The sequence below is a fragment of the Passer domesticus genome, chromosome 18, assembly GCF_036417665.1.
Source record: "Passer domesticus isolate bPasDom1 chromosome 18, bPasDom1.hap1, whole genome shotgun sequence".
NCBI lineage: Eukaryota > Metazoa > Chordata > Aves > Passeriformes > Passeridae > Passer > Passer domesticus.
Genome location: NC_087491.1, coordinates 11,512,415 through 11,526,491, shown reverse-complemented (window position 1 = coordinate 11,526,491; position 14,077 = coordinate 11,512,415). Strand labels below are relative to the sequence as shown.

Sequence of the window (14,077 nt, the reverse complement as noted above, 5' to 3'; positions counted from 1 at the left end):
CATGGCAAAGAGTGGCACTGTGCTCTGCTCCTTGGGTAGCCTGCTGGTAGCATGATCTGAAGATTTACCATCTCCTTGTTTGAGGTGGGATTAAACTGTAATGGTTCTATAGCTGCAGCATGTGTTTCTGATCCATGGAGCTAGAGGGAAAATTGTATACCATTTATCTGGAAACAGCTTGTGCACTGTGTGGCTGCTGGGTTCTTGCTGCTTTCTGCTGGGGTGACTGAAGCTCAAGGCAGGTGCTGTGTTTGCATTTTAATGTGCACACCAGGCTGTCTTAGCTCTCCCTGCCCAAAGCTGTGAGCTGGTGCTGCACCTTTGCAGTTTGTCCATGCCCATCACTGCCACCATCTCGGAGCAGCCACGTTTTTCTTGCTGAAGAAAGACAACCCTTCTCTGCAGAGACTGAAATCAGGACAGGCTTGGGGTCTAATTGCCTTCAGATGGGTGAGTGCAGTGAGGTTTGGCCAGGCAGAGGATGAGTTGTTCTGGGATGTTAACACGTATCACATCAGATCTTTGCTGACCCACTCCAGCAGTTGGTCAGGAGTTTTTAGATCTTACCATGTTCTTTTAATAACTCACTATTGTATGAAGCATTGCACTGCTGACCATCTGCTGTGGCATTAATAGGCATGGGCATTCCAGTAGTCAGCCCCTGATCACAATTTAAGAGTATTTTTGTGAAAAGAAACACATTCATAAGTAGGGGGGCAAGTTTTTTCAACAGCCTGATAGGAACCCCACCCTTAAGTTGGCTAGTACTGCAAGCAAAAAAAAAAAAGTGATTTATGCTGAGCCTCAAAGGTTTAAGATTATTTTCTGTTTCTTGACAGCTGAATATACAGCCTCTGGGGTCAGAGCTGTGGGATCCAGTAATGATACACTGATCTTGGTTTAAATGTCAGAATTAACTATCTGCTGGCCTATATTCCCTCTTCAGTTTCGAGCAGGAGTGGGCAGGTGAAAGTACAAAAGAGATCTGCAGAGGAAGACAATGAAATGATAAAATCAAGTAGAATTCAGCTGTAGTCTGAGCATTTCCTTCATTAACCTCTGTGTGGTAATTGTTGTCTTTATCTCTTGGCTAAATCTCTGGAAAAGTGTTGCCAGAGGCTTTTCGTGGTGCTTTGGACAGTGCCTGAAGGAGCTATTTCTGCTCAAAATCCTGTGGCTTTGCTCAAACCTGGATGCCCCTTTGGAGCTGTAATGGAAACTAGAACAAGTGGATGTCGAGATTCAGTAAAGACCATAAAAGTATTTTTGAGGAATGTGTCTTGACAATTTTTTGGCAGATGGAGAGCAGACACAGATTCAACACAGATATTTCCCTGGCCCTGTGAGAAGTGTTATTTGTTGTGCTGTGGGATCTCCTCTTTGCCAGAGTTTCTAATCACATGTTCAATTAACAATGTTAAGCCAGTGTTGTAGCTTGTTCCACTGTGGGTCAGATTGGGCAGAACCTGCTCCATCATTTCAGACTGGGTGGGAAGAGTAAAATCTGAGTGTAATTTCAGATTCAGCAAGGTGGGACTGTGCATTTCTGGTGCAGCAGACTTGCGTGGCAGTAGCACAACAGCATATTTCTGAGAATGTCTCTCTCCAAAACATCTGGCAGCTGGAGATGCCCTGGTTTCTAATGGTTCTGCTCAATTCAGGACTGTACAATCCTTCTGAAGCTCTCTGTGTGCTCTTGTACTGGGAGAGCTTAGAAGCCAGGATCCAGCTGGGCAGTAACAGATTTCAGACTCCCTCTTGTGGCTGCGTTAAGCTGATTTTGGGCATCTCTGAAGATTCTGCCGTCGTGAAAATCCAAATACAGAAGCTTGATTAGATCTTTTGTCTTTGCTATAAAATTCATGTTGTCTCAACTTGATTTTTCCTACATATAAAAACTCTTGAGTATGAAGTGAGAAGAGGAAGAAAAATTATTTGAAAACTATTGCCTCAGTCACATTTAAGGAAGCTAAGGTGGAGTCGAAGTAGATGGAGGGAAGTGGCTGGGAAGCCACAGTGTACATTGTAATTCCTTCTCTGAATCCAGGAGGTGACCCTGGTGCTGCAGAGAGCAGGGTGCTCCTGCACCTGTGGGCTGGTGTGAAATGAGTGGAACAGGCTAGGATGGGGAGTAGGTTAATTGCAGCATTCACCTTTGGATGAAAGCACATTATTTCTCTTTCTTAGGAATAGACATGGCCTCACCAAACGGTCTTACTAATGTTAATAACTGTTCATACTTTTCTGGTTTTTCATGTGAGCCCTTCTACCTGGGGGCTTGATCTGAATCTAAGGCTCCTTCTGCGTGGCTGAGTGTGGTGCAAATAGTACTTTGGCAAAGGGAGGAGAAAACACAGCACAGCAAACTAGAAGCAAATAGTGCATGGTGTGAATTTGGCTTTAAAGCAGTAAATCAGCACCACAAGCAGAAGCAGATGCTGGAGGACAGGTGGCTCCCAGACCCCCAAGGCAGCTCAGGAACAGCTCACTCACTGGTGAGTGGGCTTGGGGGGCTTCCTGGGCTTGTTTTCTGCTTCAGCAAATTTCTCCACTCCCACGTGCTGCCAGAGCCTTGGCAAGCCCCACACAGGCACGGTGCAGGGTCCTGTGTGCTTGGCAAGGGCAGGCAGGGAGGGAGGAGAGCCCCATTCCCCTGTGCCCAGGCTGTGCCTGGCTGTGGAGAGCTGCTCCAGGCTGGGACACAAGCAGGAGCTGCTGGGACATGAAGAGTTTTGCTATATGTCATACATCCAGGAATAGGGGCCCAAAGAAGAGAGTGTTTAATGGGGTAAAAGCTCTTTTTTGCACCCCGAGCACATCCCCATTGCTGCTGCCTGAGAAATATCTTAGCTCCTGAACAAAAGGATTCCAATCTGCAAGTTCCTGTACTCTTGGCTGGGCTTGGCAAGTGCAGGTGGTTCAAGGGAGTGTTTGGTTCACACTGTGTTCTGCAGCACAAAATGGCAACGAGCTTTTGCACTTTTGATGGGGTTTAAATTAATTTTTCCCTTCTCACCAGGGTAAATGAGGGCTGGGAAGAATGGCCATGCCTGTTGCTTTGTTAAGCTCGGCTTTGGCTCCAATTCTGGCACCGAGAAAGGAAATAAAATACAGGGAAGGGGAGCTCTATAAAAGAGCTATGGGTCTGCTCCCGAGTTGATAGGTTAAACCACACAAAACCCTGAATCTGAGGCATTGCTCTAATATTTGTAAAATCAGCATGGCAGCTCTGTTAAGGGCTATGAGTCAGCCTGAGGGTGGTTCAGCTCTTTATGAGTAGTAGCACAGCCTTCTGCTTCCATGCGAACAGGAGCGAGGGTTTTAATGGAGCCAGAATTACCCCTTTGGTTAGAGCACTGTCTGACCTCTGCTTTGTTCTCTCTGCCTCCCGTGTGCAGCTGTGCCGAGACAGGAGCCTGACCCGGCTTGGGGAGAAAAGGGCTGGATGGAGCCCCTAAATGTGGGATCAGTGGAGCCCCTAAATGTGGGATCAGTGCATCCCCCTGTCCCCGCCGGGCTGGGCTCTCTCCTAGCTTTGTTGCTCGGTCCTTTCCCAGCCCGGGCTCAGGTGAGGCTGCCCGGGTGGCTCTCAGGAGGCTGCAGGCAGCGGGGCTGGCCCTGGGTGGGCTCTGCCCGAGGCTCTGCCCGGCCCCTGGCGCGGCCTCCGGCGCTCGTGGCCAGCCTGTGCTCCAGGCTAAACAGAGGAAGGTGAGGGTCAGCCGCCGACAGCTCTGCCCAAGGCTCAAGAAGCACATTTTGGCAGAGGAAAGAAATACAATACAAGCAGGGAGGGAAACTCGACTTCCATCCAACCCCCTCCAAGAAGCTTTTGGCTCCCTACAGCTGCTGGAGTCTTTACTAGCAGTTACTGGGCTCTTTATTTTTACAGGCTTTCGTGTGTTTGTTTTCTGTCTCTTAGACCAGTGTTTCAGAGGGGACAGAGCAGAGCAGAACAGGAGCAGTGGGGACTGGAGGGTACGGCCCTGCACAGGGGGACAGGCAACCCAGCTTCCCTTTCCTGCCTGTCCCTATCTCATTGTGTGGCCTTGGGGCACTGTCACTTCCCTCTCTGCCCTGGCTCCTCTGTGGTGGGGTGGTTCCACCCAGCACAGCTCTCTGCTTGTTTACCATCTTTGTCCTTGTGAAGTGCCTTAAAGGAGTCTTGGGGGAAGCTCTGCCTGGGCAGGGCAGGCACAGCCACGGCCCAGTGCTGTTCTCCTTGCCCAGAGCAGCAGGAGCCACAGGGTGTGGGTGGGCAGAGAAGTGGCTGTCACCTGCCCTGGAGCCTCTGCCCTCTGTGGGCACCCAGCTCTGTGGTCAGAGAGGAGCTGGAGACCTCACTGTGGGGTGGAAGAGGAGAAATGTCTCTCTCAGCACTCTCGGAGGGGTATTTCCCAATTCTGAAGTGCTCCTGCCTGTCAGAGATCCCAGTGGCAGCACCCTGCCTTCTGCTGGGACCTGTTCTTTGCCAGGAATGGTGTGTGCAGGGAGCTGAGGAGCAAGGGAGGAGGTTACAGCAGACACAGTCCCCAGAACACACGTAGCATCCAGCCCTTGCACACCCCTCTCTGCTCCCCATCCCCGCTTGCTCAGAGCCTTTGTTTCTTCTAACCATGAGTGAAACCAGTTGTGGGTTTCATGTGCTCAGCCATGACATAATCTGAGTCTGGGACTCCACTGGAGGAATCCTTTTGAAGATTTTCTAGTCTGGCTAATTACAATAAAACTATGAAGGTGCTGTGCTCTAAATCATCAGAAATTAATAACTGGAGGTTTCTGCTTTCTTGTGCTTTTTGCTAGGACACAAGCCAGAGCAATTCTGGCTACATCAGCAGTGTTTTCTTTCAGGAAGGTCTGTTAGAGGCACATTAACGTGTTCACAGAGCCATTGTCCATCTTTGGTTTTGGTAGCAGATAATTTGATTTAAAAGATGTCACTTTCTTGCTCCTTTCTCTGCATTGCCTTTCTGTGTTTGTTTCAGCTTGAGCAGCAACAAAGGCCTGCAGGATTTATCTGCTGTTTATTGACATGTTCCCTTTCTGAAGCGCATCCTTACGTTACCCCACAGAGTTCAGCTTGTGTCAGCCACAGACGGGTGATTTGAGGAAAGGCAACAGCAGCTGGAAATGCCCCTTCCAGCCTCATTCCATCACAAAATACCCACGTTAGCAATGCACTTAAAAACTGAATTTGAGTATCTATTTCCCTTTAGGTGTTGTTGACCTTAAAATACGTATTTGCTATTTTCCTCCATATTTTACGTATTTTACATTTTCATCTGTATCCTACTCTTGGGAGGGTGTGTAAGTCCTTGTCATCTGGAGAAGGCTGTGGTGTCTCATTCTCTGCTGAGACCAAGTCTACTCCCTCTCGGTGTCGCTGCCAGGCTGTTCCTGCCTGGTCACTGCTATTTCCTCTCCTTTTTTGCCCTGGGATTGTAGCTGGAGTCACACAGGTTGGTATCTCACCTGTAGCTTTCACATCACGTTCACAGGTGAAATCCTGTGTTAAACCAGGACTCAGGAGCTGTGGAGAACCTCGGGAACTTGAAGCCCCATCTTGGTGTTTCTTTCTGCCACCACAGGCCACCTGCCCTGTGGATCTGGGGAAGAGAGGCTGAGCCCCACGAGCGCTGCTGGAGCTCTGTGTCCACCTGTCTGCAGGGTTTGCAGAGCACCTGGAGCAGCCCAAGCTCCCGGGTCCTGGCGCTGAGCCGAGCCCATCACTGGGATGTGGGTGGCTGGGCCCTGCTGGGCAGGCAAAGTGCTGTCGGAACAAAACTGAATTGAAGTGATTCTTTTCCTCTCCCCTTGGCCTGCGAGGAAATCTTTTTCCATTTACTATAAAACATGGTCCTTAATAGTGCTGAAGTGTTCTACATATTTTAAATAAACATGAGTGGATTTGAGCCCAGGAGGACATGAAAGAATGCAGCATTTGCGGGGTACCGGCCCGGCACACATGTCAGCAATTTGGCTGCCTTGTGTACTTTGGCTTTTAAAAAAGCATTTAAAAGTAAACAAATGAAGGAAAATCTGGCAGCTGGATTTCAAAGTAAATTGCTTTCAGCTGATATACCCTGTTTCCAGCTTGCTTGGGTAGTATCAAGCCATACACATCCAGCAAGAAGAGCGAGCGGCCAAGGAGAAGAGCGGGGGCGGGAGAGAGAACAAAAGCAGGGAAGTTCTGTGGATTTAATTCTTCCATTTCCTTCCTTTGCACCAAACCCTCCCTGCCTGTCAGTGCCCTCTCATCAGCCAGGCAGGTTCATGCTTCAGACAGCAAACTGCTCCATCTTCCCCTGGGCCCTGTTCTGCCAGGTTCTACCTCCTTTCCATCACCTCTGGAGCAGGAATGGGATGCTGTGGGATGGGAGTAGCATCCACAGAATGCTGCTCAGCTGTGACCTGTAGTGCTGCTTGAGCTGCTCTATCAAACCTTCATCCCAGCCCCACCAAGCATGGGGTCAGCCCCATCCCACAGCCCAGACCAGCGGGGTGAATCCGTCCATGAGGGGTTTGGGAAGTGTGGGCTGGGATGCTGCTCCTTTGGGACTGCCAGGCTGGGGAGGGGCATCACCACTCTGCTGGTGGAGGGAAGCAGAGGTGGAAGTGACAGAGATAACAGGAGATAACAGAGTCATTAGAGGAGCAGGGCTGTGGGGAGGCCCCGCTCCTGCGGAAGGGCCTGGAGTGTCCCCGAAGGAGGAGATTCAGCAAATGCTGACAGATGACAGTGAGGTCCCGGGCTGGACAAAGGGGAGGTTGCTGAGGTCACCCCTCAGCTCAGCTTTGGGCTCCTTCTGCTTTGACTTGCGTTTCCTCAAGTTTATAAAACTTTCCACGTGTTGGTTCAGTGGAAAGGGCAGAGGAAACTGGTGGGTCTGGAATCCCGGCGCTGCGGGGCCAGGGCAGGGCTGCTCCAGGCAGCCCCTGCATGCACAGCACTCATTGCTGGGGCTGTGAGCTGGGGCCAGCCACCAAGTGTCCCCAGGGCTCCCAGAGGTGACACAAGGGGGTGCAGTGCTGTGGGCAGGGGCCCTGGCTCAGCACCCCCGTGGTTATCCATGGCCCAAGCAGAGCACAGACACCTGGGGTGACTGTGGGGCAGGTGTGGTGGCCCCATGGACAGAGTGAAGGTGGGACCTGCTGTGCCTGCACAAGGAGCTGTGGCATTTGTCCAGTCCCTTGGGGACTGCAGCCATGCCACAGGCGATGCCAGGCTGGCAGGTGATGCCAGGGTCACGGGTGATGCCATGCTGCCATGGTGCTGCAGCTCCCCTGGAGCACCCAGGAGCCAGGAGAGAGGCAGCCAGAGCAGAGGGGGCAGTGTCCCTGCAGCTCCCTGAGAAAGCCACTCCACTCCTGGCTGTGCTGGGCTGCGGGCACAGCTCTGTGTGATGCTGTGCAAAGCAGCAATTATTTGGTGTGTGCCCCTCTAGTGGCTCTTCTCCTCCCTGGAACTCAGCACAGGGGCTCCCTTTCCCAGTTTAGGACTAGCTCCAGGCTCCTGGCAGTGCAGAGGTGCTGCCAGCTGGAGCCTGCAGGGCAGAGTTGGGGTGGGCAGTGTGGGAGCTGGGGCTCAGCCTCTGTCCTCAGCTGGGCTGACAGTGCCCACGTTCCAGCAAGGCTCCCATTATCCCTTGGCACAGCAGGACCCTGGCACCTCTGTTGGGAGCTGGCAGTGCCCACATGCACCTGCCACACCAACGAGCTCACCGGCATTTTCTTGTCCCTCATTAACATGATGGAAAGTCATTTTTTGGGTCCTCTCCCCACTGCCACCCCCTGGATGAGGATGGGCATGGGAATGCCCAATGTGCCCACCCCAGGTGCACAAACCCCCAGCCCACCTCCCACCAGGCCAAGAGGAATAAGGCCCTTCCCAGCAGCTCATTTTTGGCTGATTCCATAAAGCTGGGAGGGAAAAGGGCCTTCCCCTGTGTGGAGCACGTGGAGCCTCTCTGCCTGCAGCTCTGGTGAGGGCTGTGGGTGCTGGGTTTTGGTGGGGTAGGTTGTGCTGTGGGCCAGGCTGTGTCACACACCAGTGTGGGCGTCACAAGTCCTGCCAGGAGCCCTTTTGGGCATCTCAGGTGCTGTTGGGAAGTGCCTGTGCATGAGCTCTGTCCTCAGGATGTGCCAGGTGGCTGCAGCTGGAGTGGGAGGGTGAAACCCTCTGGTGTCCAAGTGCTCATAACCCAAAAGTTCCTGGTGACCCGTCGTGTGCCCATCTCCTGCTCTGTGGGATGGGCAAAGGGCTTTAAGGCTCTGTAGAAGAGACAAATTGCTCCTGTAAACCAAGAAATGAGGGAAGGAGGAGATCTGAGCCTGCTCCTGTGTCCCTGGCTGTGGGCAGCGCTGCCAGACCCTGCCCTTCTGGGTCCCCAAGCCCCTGGGCACAGGGACCCTGGTCCCGCAGCCTCTCCCTGCCCATTCCCAGATCTCTCCGCAGGCCGCGGGCTCGGCGTGCGAGGCCGGGCTCTGTCTGCTGTTTCCTTATAATTTAAAAGCCTTCCTCACATTAATCTTTTTATTTTTATTTTGACAAATGTATGTTTCCAGGAAGTTGCTGAGGTCAAAGCAGCATCTGTTGCTCGTTATTTTGGGGGGATGCAGAGGGTCTTTGTGAGGGTTTCCAAAGCAACAAGGAATTAAGTGGTTTGTAAAGCGGAGAGGAGGAATGAGGAGCAGGCTGGGGCTTCCCGAAAGGCGGCTGAAGATGCTGATGAAAATCAGATCAACTCGGCTCTATTTTCTTGGAAACTTGATCTATTTTTCTTGTACAACTGTCAGCCTGACTCCCGTATTCCAAGCGCTTGGCCACTGCCAGCTCCGCGTCTCAGCGCTGGGATTAGCGTGGCCCCGGTCAGACTCACTTTCCCCGGCTCGTGCCGGGTGCTGTGGGAAGCGGCAGTGCCTGTCCCCTGGCTGGGGACACAGGCCAGACACCCCTGGGATGGGCACCAGGCCACCGTCCCCTGCCCCAGGGCTGTCCCTCACCCCAAAGTCACACCGTGAGTTGCCCAGTGCACCCCACAGGGGGCCTGTAGCCAAAAGTGCTTTTTCTTTCAAAACAAGCTGAGGAGAGTCTGGTGCCAAGGCGAGGGCTGCAAGGAGCCCAGGAGATTTATCGCTGAGGAAATACTTTCTCCAGCGAAGGCTGACGGCCGCAGCAGGAACAATGGGAGATTCGCAACGTGAACAAAGCTGATTTCGTTCTTCTTTTTATCAATGCGTTTTCCTTGCGGATCCTCCCTTCCTGGAAGTGGGAGATGCAGCTTCCCCCGCGCGCCGGCCGTGTAATCAGCAGGAATGGCCATATCCTGGCTGGGAAGCGAGTGTGAAACGCTGTCGCCCGCGGTGATTTATGAGCCCGTGGCAGCGGCCAGCGGCGGGGCTGGCCCGGGGACAAGGTGCCAGGGCGCGTGCAATATCCACGTATTCTTTCTGCTCCTCGCCGGCTCCCCGGGGAGCCGCCGGAGGAAGCTAATGGATTAGACACACACGTTCCACTTGATTTTTATTTTTTTATTGCCGCGTCTTTCCAAATGCCTTTAGCAGATGTACGAGCACAATGGAGTGGGGCGATGAGCGTCCCGGCCGGGCGGGCAGCGGCCAGGCTGGAAAGGTCAATGGGACGAGCATTGCGTGGGGACAGCAGGACAGCCTGTCCTGCCGGGTGCAGTCCTGCCCCTCGGGGGCCGTGCTGCTGCTGCGGAGAGCGGGATGAGGGGATTGCGGGATTGCGGCTCCTCCGCAGCCCCGCGGGCCCGGCTCGCACCCTGCCCGCAGCCGGGATGTCCTTCCCCGGGGGCTCACGGATCGTTCCACCGCCGGCCTCACACTTCTGCCACATTATGCAATCCTCACCCGATACCGGGAATATGAAATAATTATTCCAAGTGATCAGATTTTAATTATGCAACACAGAGGATGATTATTGTACACCAAATTGGTGCCGAGTGCTTAGTTATGTATATGCCAAATTTAGTCTATACTATTATACCCAGTGGGTGGCCGTAGACAATCAGGAAGTAATTAGTTTTGCTGGAGGTTGTTCGCCTGCCTGGTTCGCTGTGCTGTCTGGGGAGCGTCTTGCTGCGCTCCGTGAATACCGCGGGCTCCGAGTTCAATACCGTCTTTTTGTGACAAGCTAATAAGCTGTCTGCATGGCGGCCTGTAATTAGCGCTGTCGATATTCATTTGGAAACGGAGACCGCGCTGAGCGGCTCCACCGACGGCGCTTCCCTTTGTCGCGGCTCTGGGCTGGTCCCCCCTCACCGCCCGGGATGGGGATGGGGATGGGGATGGGGATGGGGATGAGGATGGGGATGGGGATGCAGATGGGGATGGGGATGAGGATGGGGATGCGGGCAGGGGCCGGAGGAGCTCGCTGCACCCTCGGGTCCCCACTGAGGAGAGCACCGCCGTGAGGATGCAGAGCCCCGGAGATCAACACTGCCCCACACCCACTCCGGTGTCACCCCGGCCCTGTCCTCCATGGGGGAGCTGCCACTGCCCCAGGGCTGTGGGATGTCCCCAGGGCTCCCTGAGCTGGTGCGGTGTCAGGGATGGGGACATGGAGGGGGCTGGGGTGGCCACCCCCCCTCCCCTGAGTCGTGGGCAGTCGGGGAGCCCTGAGCATCCCTGGGGTGTGCTGAGGAGCTGCATGTTGCACCTTTCCAGGCAGCCTGGTCCTGTGGGGTCTGGGCTCTTCTGCGGAGCTCTCAGATGCAGAATTCCTGAAGGGCCTGGGGCTACATGAGCTGGGAGATGCCTGGAGCATCACTCCCCTGAGTAGTGTTTGCAGCTGGTCACTGGTGTGGGGGCACGAGGAACCGTCCACTTCTGTTGGAATGGTCTGGATCTGCTGGGTGGGAATTGTCTGAAGTATGGAGCAACTTTTACCTCTGTTACACAAAGGAAACTTTCCTCCTCTTTCTGTCGGAGATGCTCACTCCATTGAGATGATTGGCATACTGGAGAGCTGAGAAACTAAATTGTTTATACACTAATGAATAGAAGCTTGATTGCAAGATCCTGTTTGGAAAATTATAGTGCTGAATTGAAGCCGTACAATTACATCCAAAATGCTGCATATTCATTTCATCTGCTTTGCATAGAGATTAACAAGCGAGCCCTAAAGCAGACTCTGAAATTAAAGCTAACACCAGATTTAGTCACAGGTTACAAACTAAATGGCATTGTTTGATGGATATGAATCTTTACCACCTGCCTGCCTGATGATTGCTAGCAGCTTAGCAGACAGCAAAGGAAAAAGTTTCTTCCTATGAAGGAAGCATAATAAGGCTCTGGGCTGGAAGTGCCCCCTCCCCATGCAGGCAGCCCCCCGGCAGATGTCTGCAGTGGGCCTGGGAAGGGGCTCCCTGCTCCCCACTCTCCATGCTGGAGGCTGCACCCTCTCCACGGAGGGATGAGAGGTGGCCCTGGGACCCCACAGAGGTTCTGGGTGCTGGGTCCCTCCATTTGGGCTCCCGTCCTGCACGGGGGAACAATCTCACAGGGTCCTTGTCCCTTCTGGGGTCTCTGTGCTGAATTGCCCCTGGATTTCCTTCCTCACCTTGCAAGGGTCAGGAATCTGCAGAGGGCAGGGGTCTCCTGCCTGTCCTGGCTGCAGGCAGCCCCTGGGATCTCAGTGCCCTGGCATGCCTCTGGTCCCATCCCATACTGGTCCCATCCATCTGCCTTTGCCATCTGCATTCTCCCGCCCTCCATCCTCTGTGCTGTGGCCAGGATTTATTTCAGCAGTAGAATGGGACCAGGAAAGAGCAAAAGGAGTGTGTGGGAGGCAGGGCCCTGCCTGGTGGTGCCCATCCTGGCAGGGGCTGCTCAGGGGCTCAGCAGTCATTCCCAGCAGGAATCTTTCCTCTTTGGGAATACCTGGGAGTTCCCAGCCCACCCCACAGCCTCAGGACCCCCAGTGCACGGGCCCCACGGGGCAGAGACACAGCACTGGCTCTGCAAATCTGTTTATTTTTTTCTTTAAAAGTCCATTACCAAACCACAGCGTCCTATGGAAGGGCTGGGCTGTCACTACTGCACTACAGGACAGCCCAGCCGAGCTTTACAACCCCCAGCCCGGCCCCCAGCCCCCTCCTGGCTCTGTCACAGCTCTGTCACTGCCATGGCTGGCTCTGGGTGCGTGTCCTGTCACCCCCCTCTCCCTGCAGGAGCAGCACCACGCCAGGGACAGGCAGCACACTGCTCCAAATCTCCATTTCTGCTTGACACTTCCCAACTCGACTCTCTGACACTTTCCCAACATCCTCTGACAAACAGCCAAGGTGGATGAGCATCACCCTGCCATTGGCTTCCTCCTTAAACCATAACTCCTCCCAGGACACTCACGTTTCTGAGACCAAACCCAAACCACACCGTAACACCCTAAAATCAGCACAAGGAGCAGCCTCTTGCCTGCAGCCAGCAGCTCGGGGGGCAGGGAGGGCTCTCTGCCCTGAGCCCAAGACATGGGGTGCACCCTTCCTTAGGGGTCACCCCCTGCTGCAGGCTCCCACAGCCAGCCCTGCACCATCAGTGGCCTCAGAGGGGTGGCCCAAGCTGTGTGGGGAGTGGGAAAAGGCACCTATGGAGGCAGTGGTGGCTTCACTGCGTGGGGACACAGTGCTGGGGCTGCTGTCCCCAAAGCAGGGCTGGGCACAGCCTGGGGCTGGTGGACATTGGCAGCTCTGGAGAGACCCAGCGTGGTGGCAGTCTGGGACACACCCTGGGCAGCTGGGCAGGGCAGTGACACCATGGCTGTGGCCCTGCTCAGGCTGCCACGGGTGGCAGCTGATGAAGCAGAACAGCCTCTTGTCCCACAGCTCTGCGCCGTGCCCTGCCCAGGGCTTCCACCCTCAGCTCCCTGGGAATTCTCTGCTGTGAGCATCCCTGGCTGTGAGCAGGGACAGGATGGCAGTGTGACAGCAGTGTGAGCTGGTGCTGACTGAGGCAGGGCTGGCCAGTCCCATCCTCTGGGGTGGCCCTGCAGGTGGTGGGGGAAGCCATTATGTGGGACAGGGACAGGACAGGGACCTGTCTCATAGCTGGGCACAGGGACCCCCAGTGCCAGTGCAGGGTTGTGGATGGAGCTGCTGGGGCTGCCAGCCACCAACTACCACCTCCTGTGGCCCCACTAAGAGGGGACTCTGCTGGGCGCCACAGCAGTGTCCAGCTCATCTTCAGAGAAGCTGATGTGCAAGCAGGTGTCATCTGCAGGGGAGAAGGGCAGTGAGCTGTCCGTGGGGCTGCCCAGGGCCACCAACTCCTTGGCCAGGGCCTCGCTGGCTGTTGGGTCATGGATGCTGGCCAAGGGGGACATTGGCCCGCTCTCTCCAGTCCTGTCCTTGCCCAGAGTGCGCTGGCAGGTCCCGGCAGGGCCGGGCTCCGTGCTGGAGGCAGCACTCCGTGCAGGAGTCCTTCCCTCAGGGTCCAGGAGGGGGCTGGCGGTGATGCTGGTGAGGCTGGAGATGCTGGCACTAGGTAGGCTCAGGTGGGCAGTGCTCTCGGGCTTCACCTCCACTTCCAGGCTTGGCGAGGTCTTGCTTGACCTTTTGCGCAGGATGGGCGGAGGCGGGTTGAGCTTGGGGATGGGCGGCTGCCGCCTGCGGAGGGAAAGCAGAGAGAGGAGGTGATGGGCCAGTGCTTCCCTGCAGCACTCGGGTGTTCCTGCTGCAGCTGGCAGGACACAGAGGTGGCACACTCTACCTGTCCTCGTCCCCTCTGGCCGCGTCCTCCGCCTTCGGCCGGCCACTCCCGTTGGGCAGAGCCAGGTCGCTGACCTCGGAGCCCTCCACGCGCCGGCTGAGCCCCTCCTGCCCCTCCAGACACTCGTCCCCCTCCTTGCTGCCCCTGTCCAGGCTGAGGTTGAGGTAGGAGTCCCTGGGGCCCAGGGAAGGCAGCGAGCCGGGGCCCACCGGGCTGCCCAGGATGCTGGCGGGGCTGGAGGTGGACGGCAGGTGGACGTCCAGGCTGTAGTGGTTCTTCAGGTTCAGGGAGAGGGACTGGGCCAGGGATAGGTTTTGCAAGGAGTGGTCAGCTGTGAGAGATGGACAAGGGG

General features: G+C 55.0%; 1 protein-coding gene across 2 annotated transcripts in view; it reads right to left on the bottom strand.

Annotated features, from left to right (window-relative positions):
- Positions 1–10,988: 10,988 nt before the first annotated feature.
- LOC135283282 (carboxyl-terminal PDZ ligand of neuronal nitric oxide synthase protein-like) overlaps positions 10,989–14,077 on the bottom strand; it is a 29,113-nt gene continuing 26,024 nt past the window's right edge. For both annotated transcript variants that reach the window (XM_064393886.1, XM_064393887.1), the window contains 2 exons: positions 13,726–14,056; positions 10,989–13,622 (listed from right to left, as the gene is read on the bottom strand). In XM_064393886.1, coding sequence (XP_064249956.1) covers positions 13,154–13,622; positions 13,726–14,056 — 800 coding nt within the window. In that variant the 3' untranslated portion in view covers positions 10,989–13,153. The remainder of the gene's footprint in view (positions 13,623–13,725; positions 14,057–14,077) is intronic.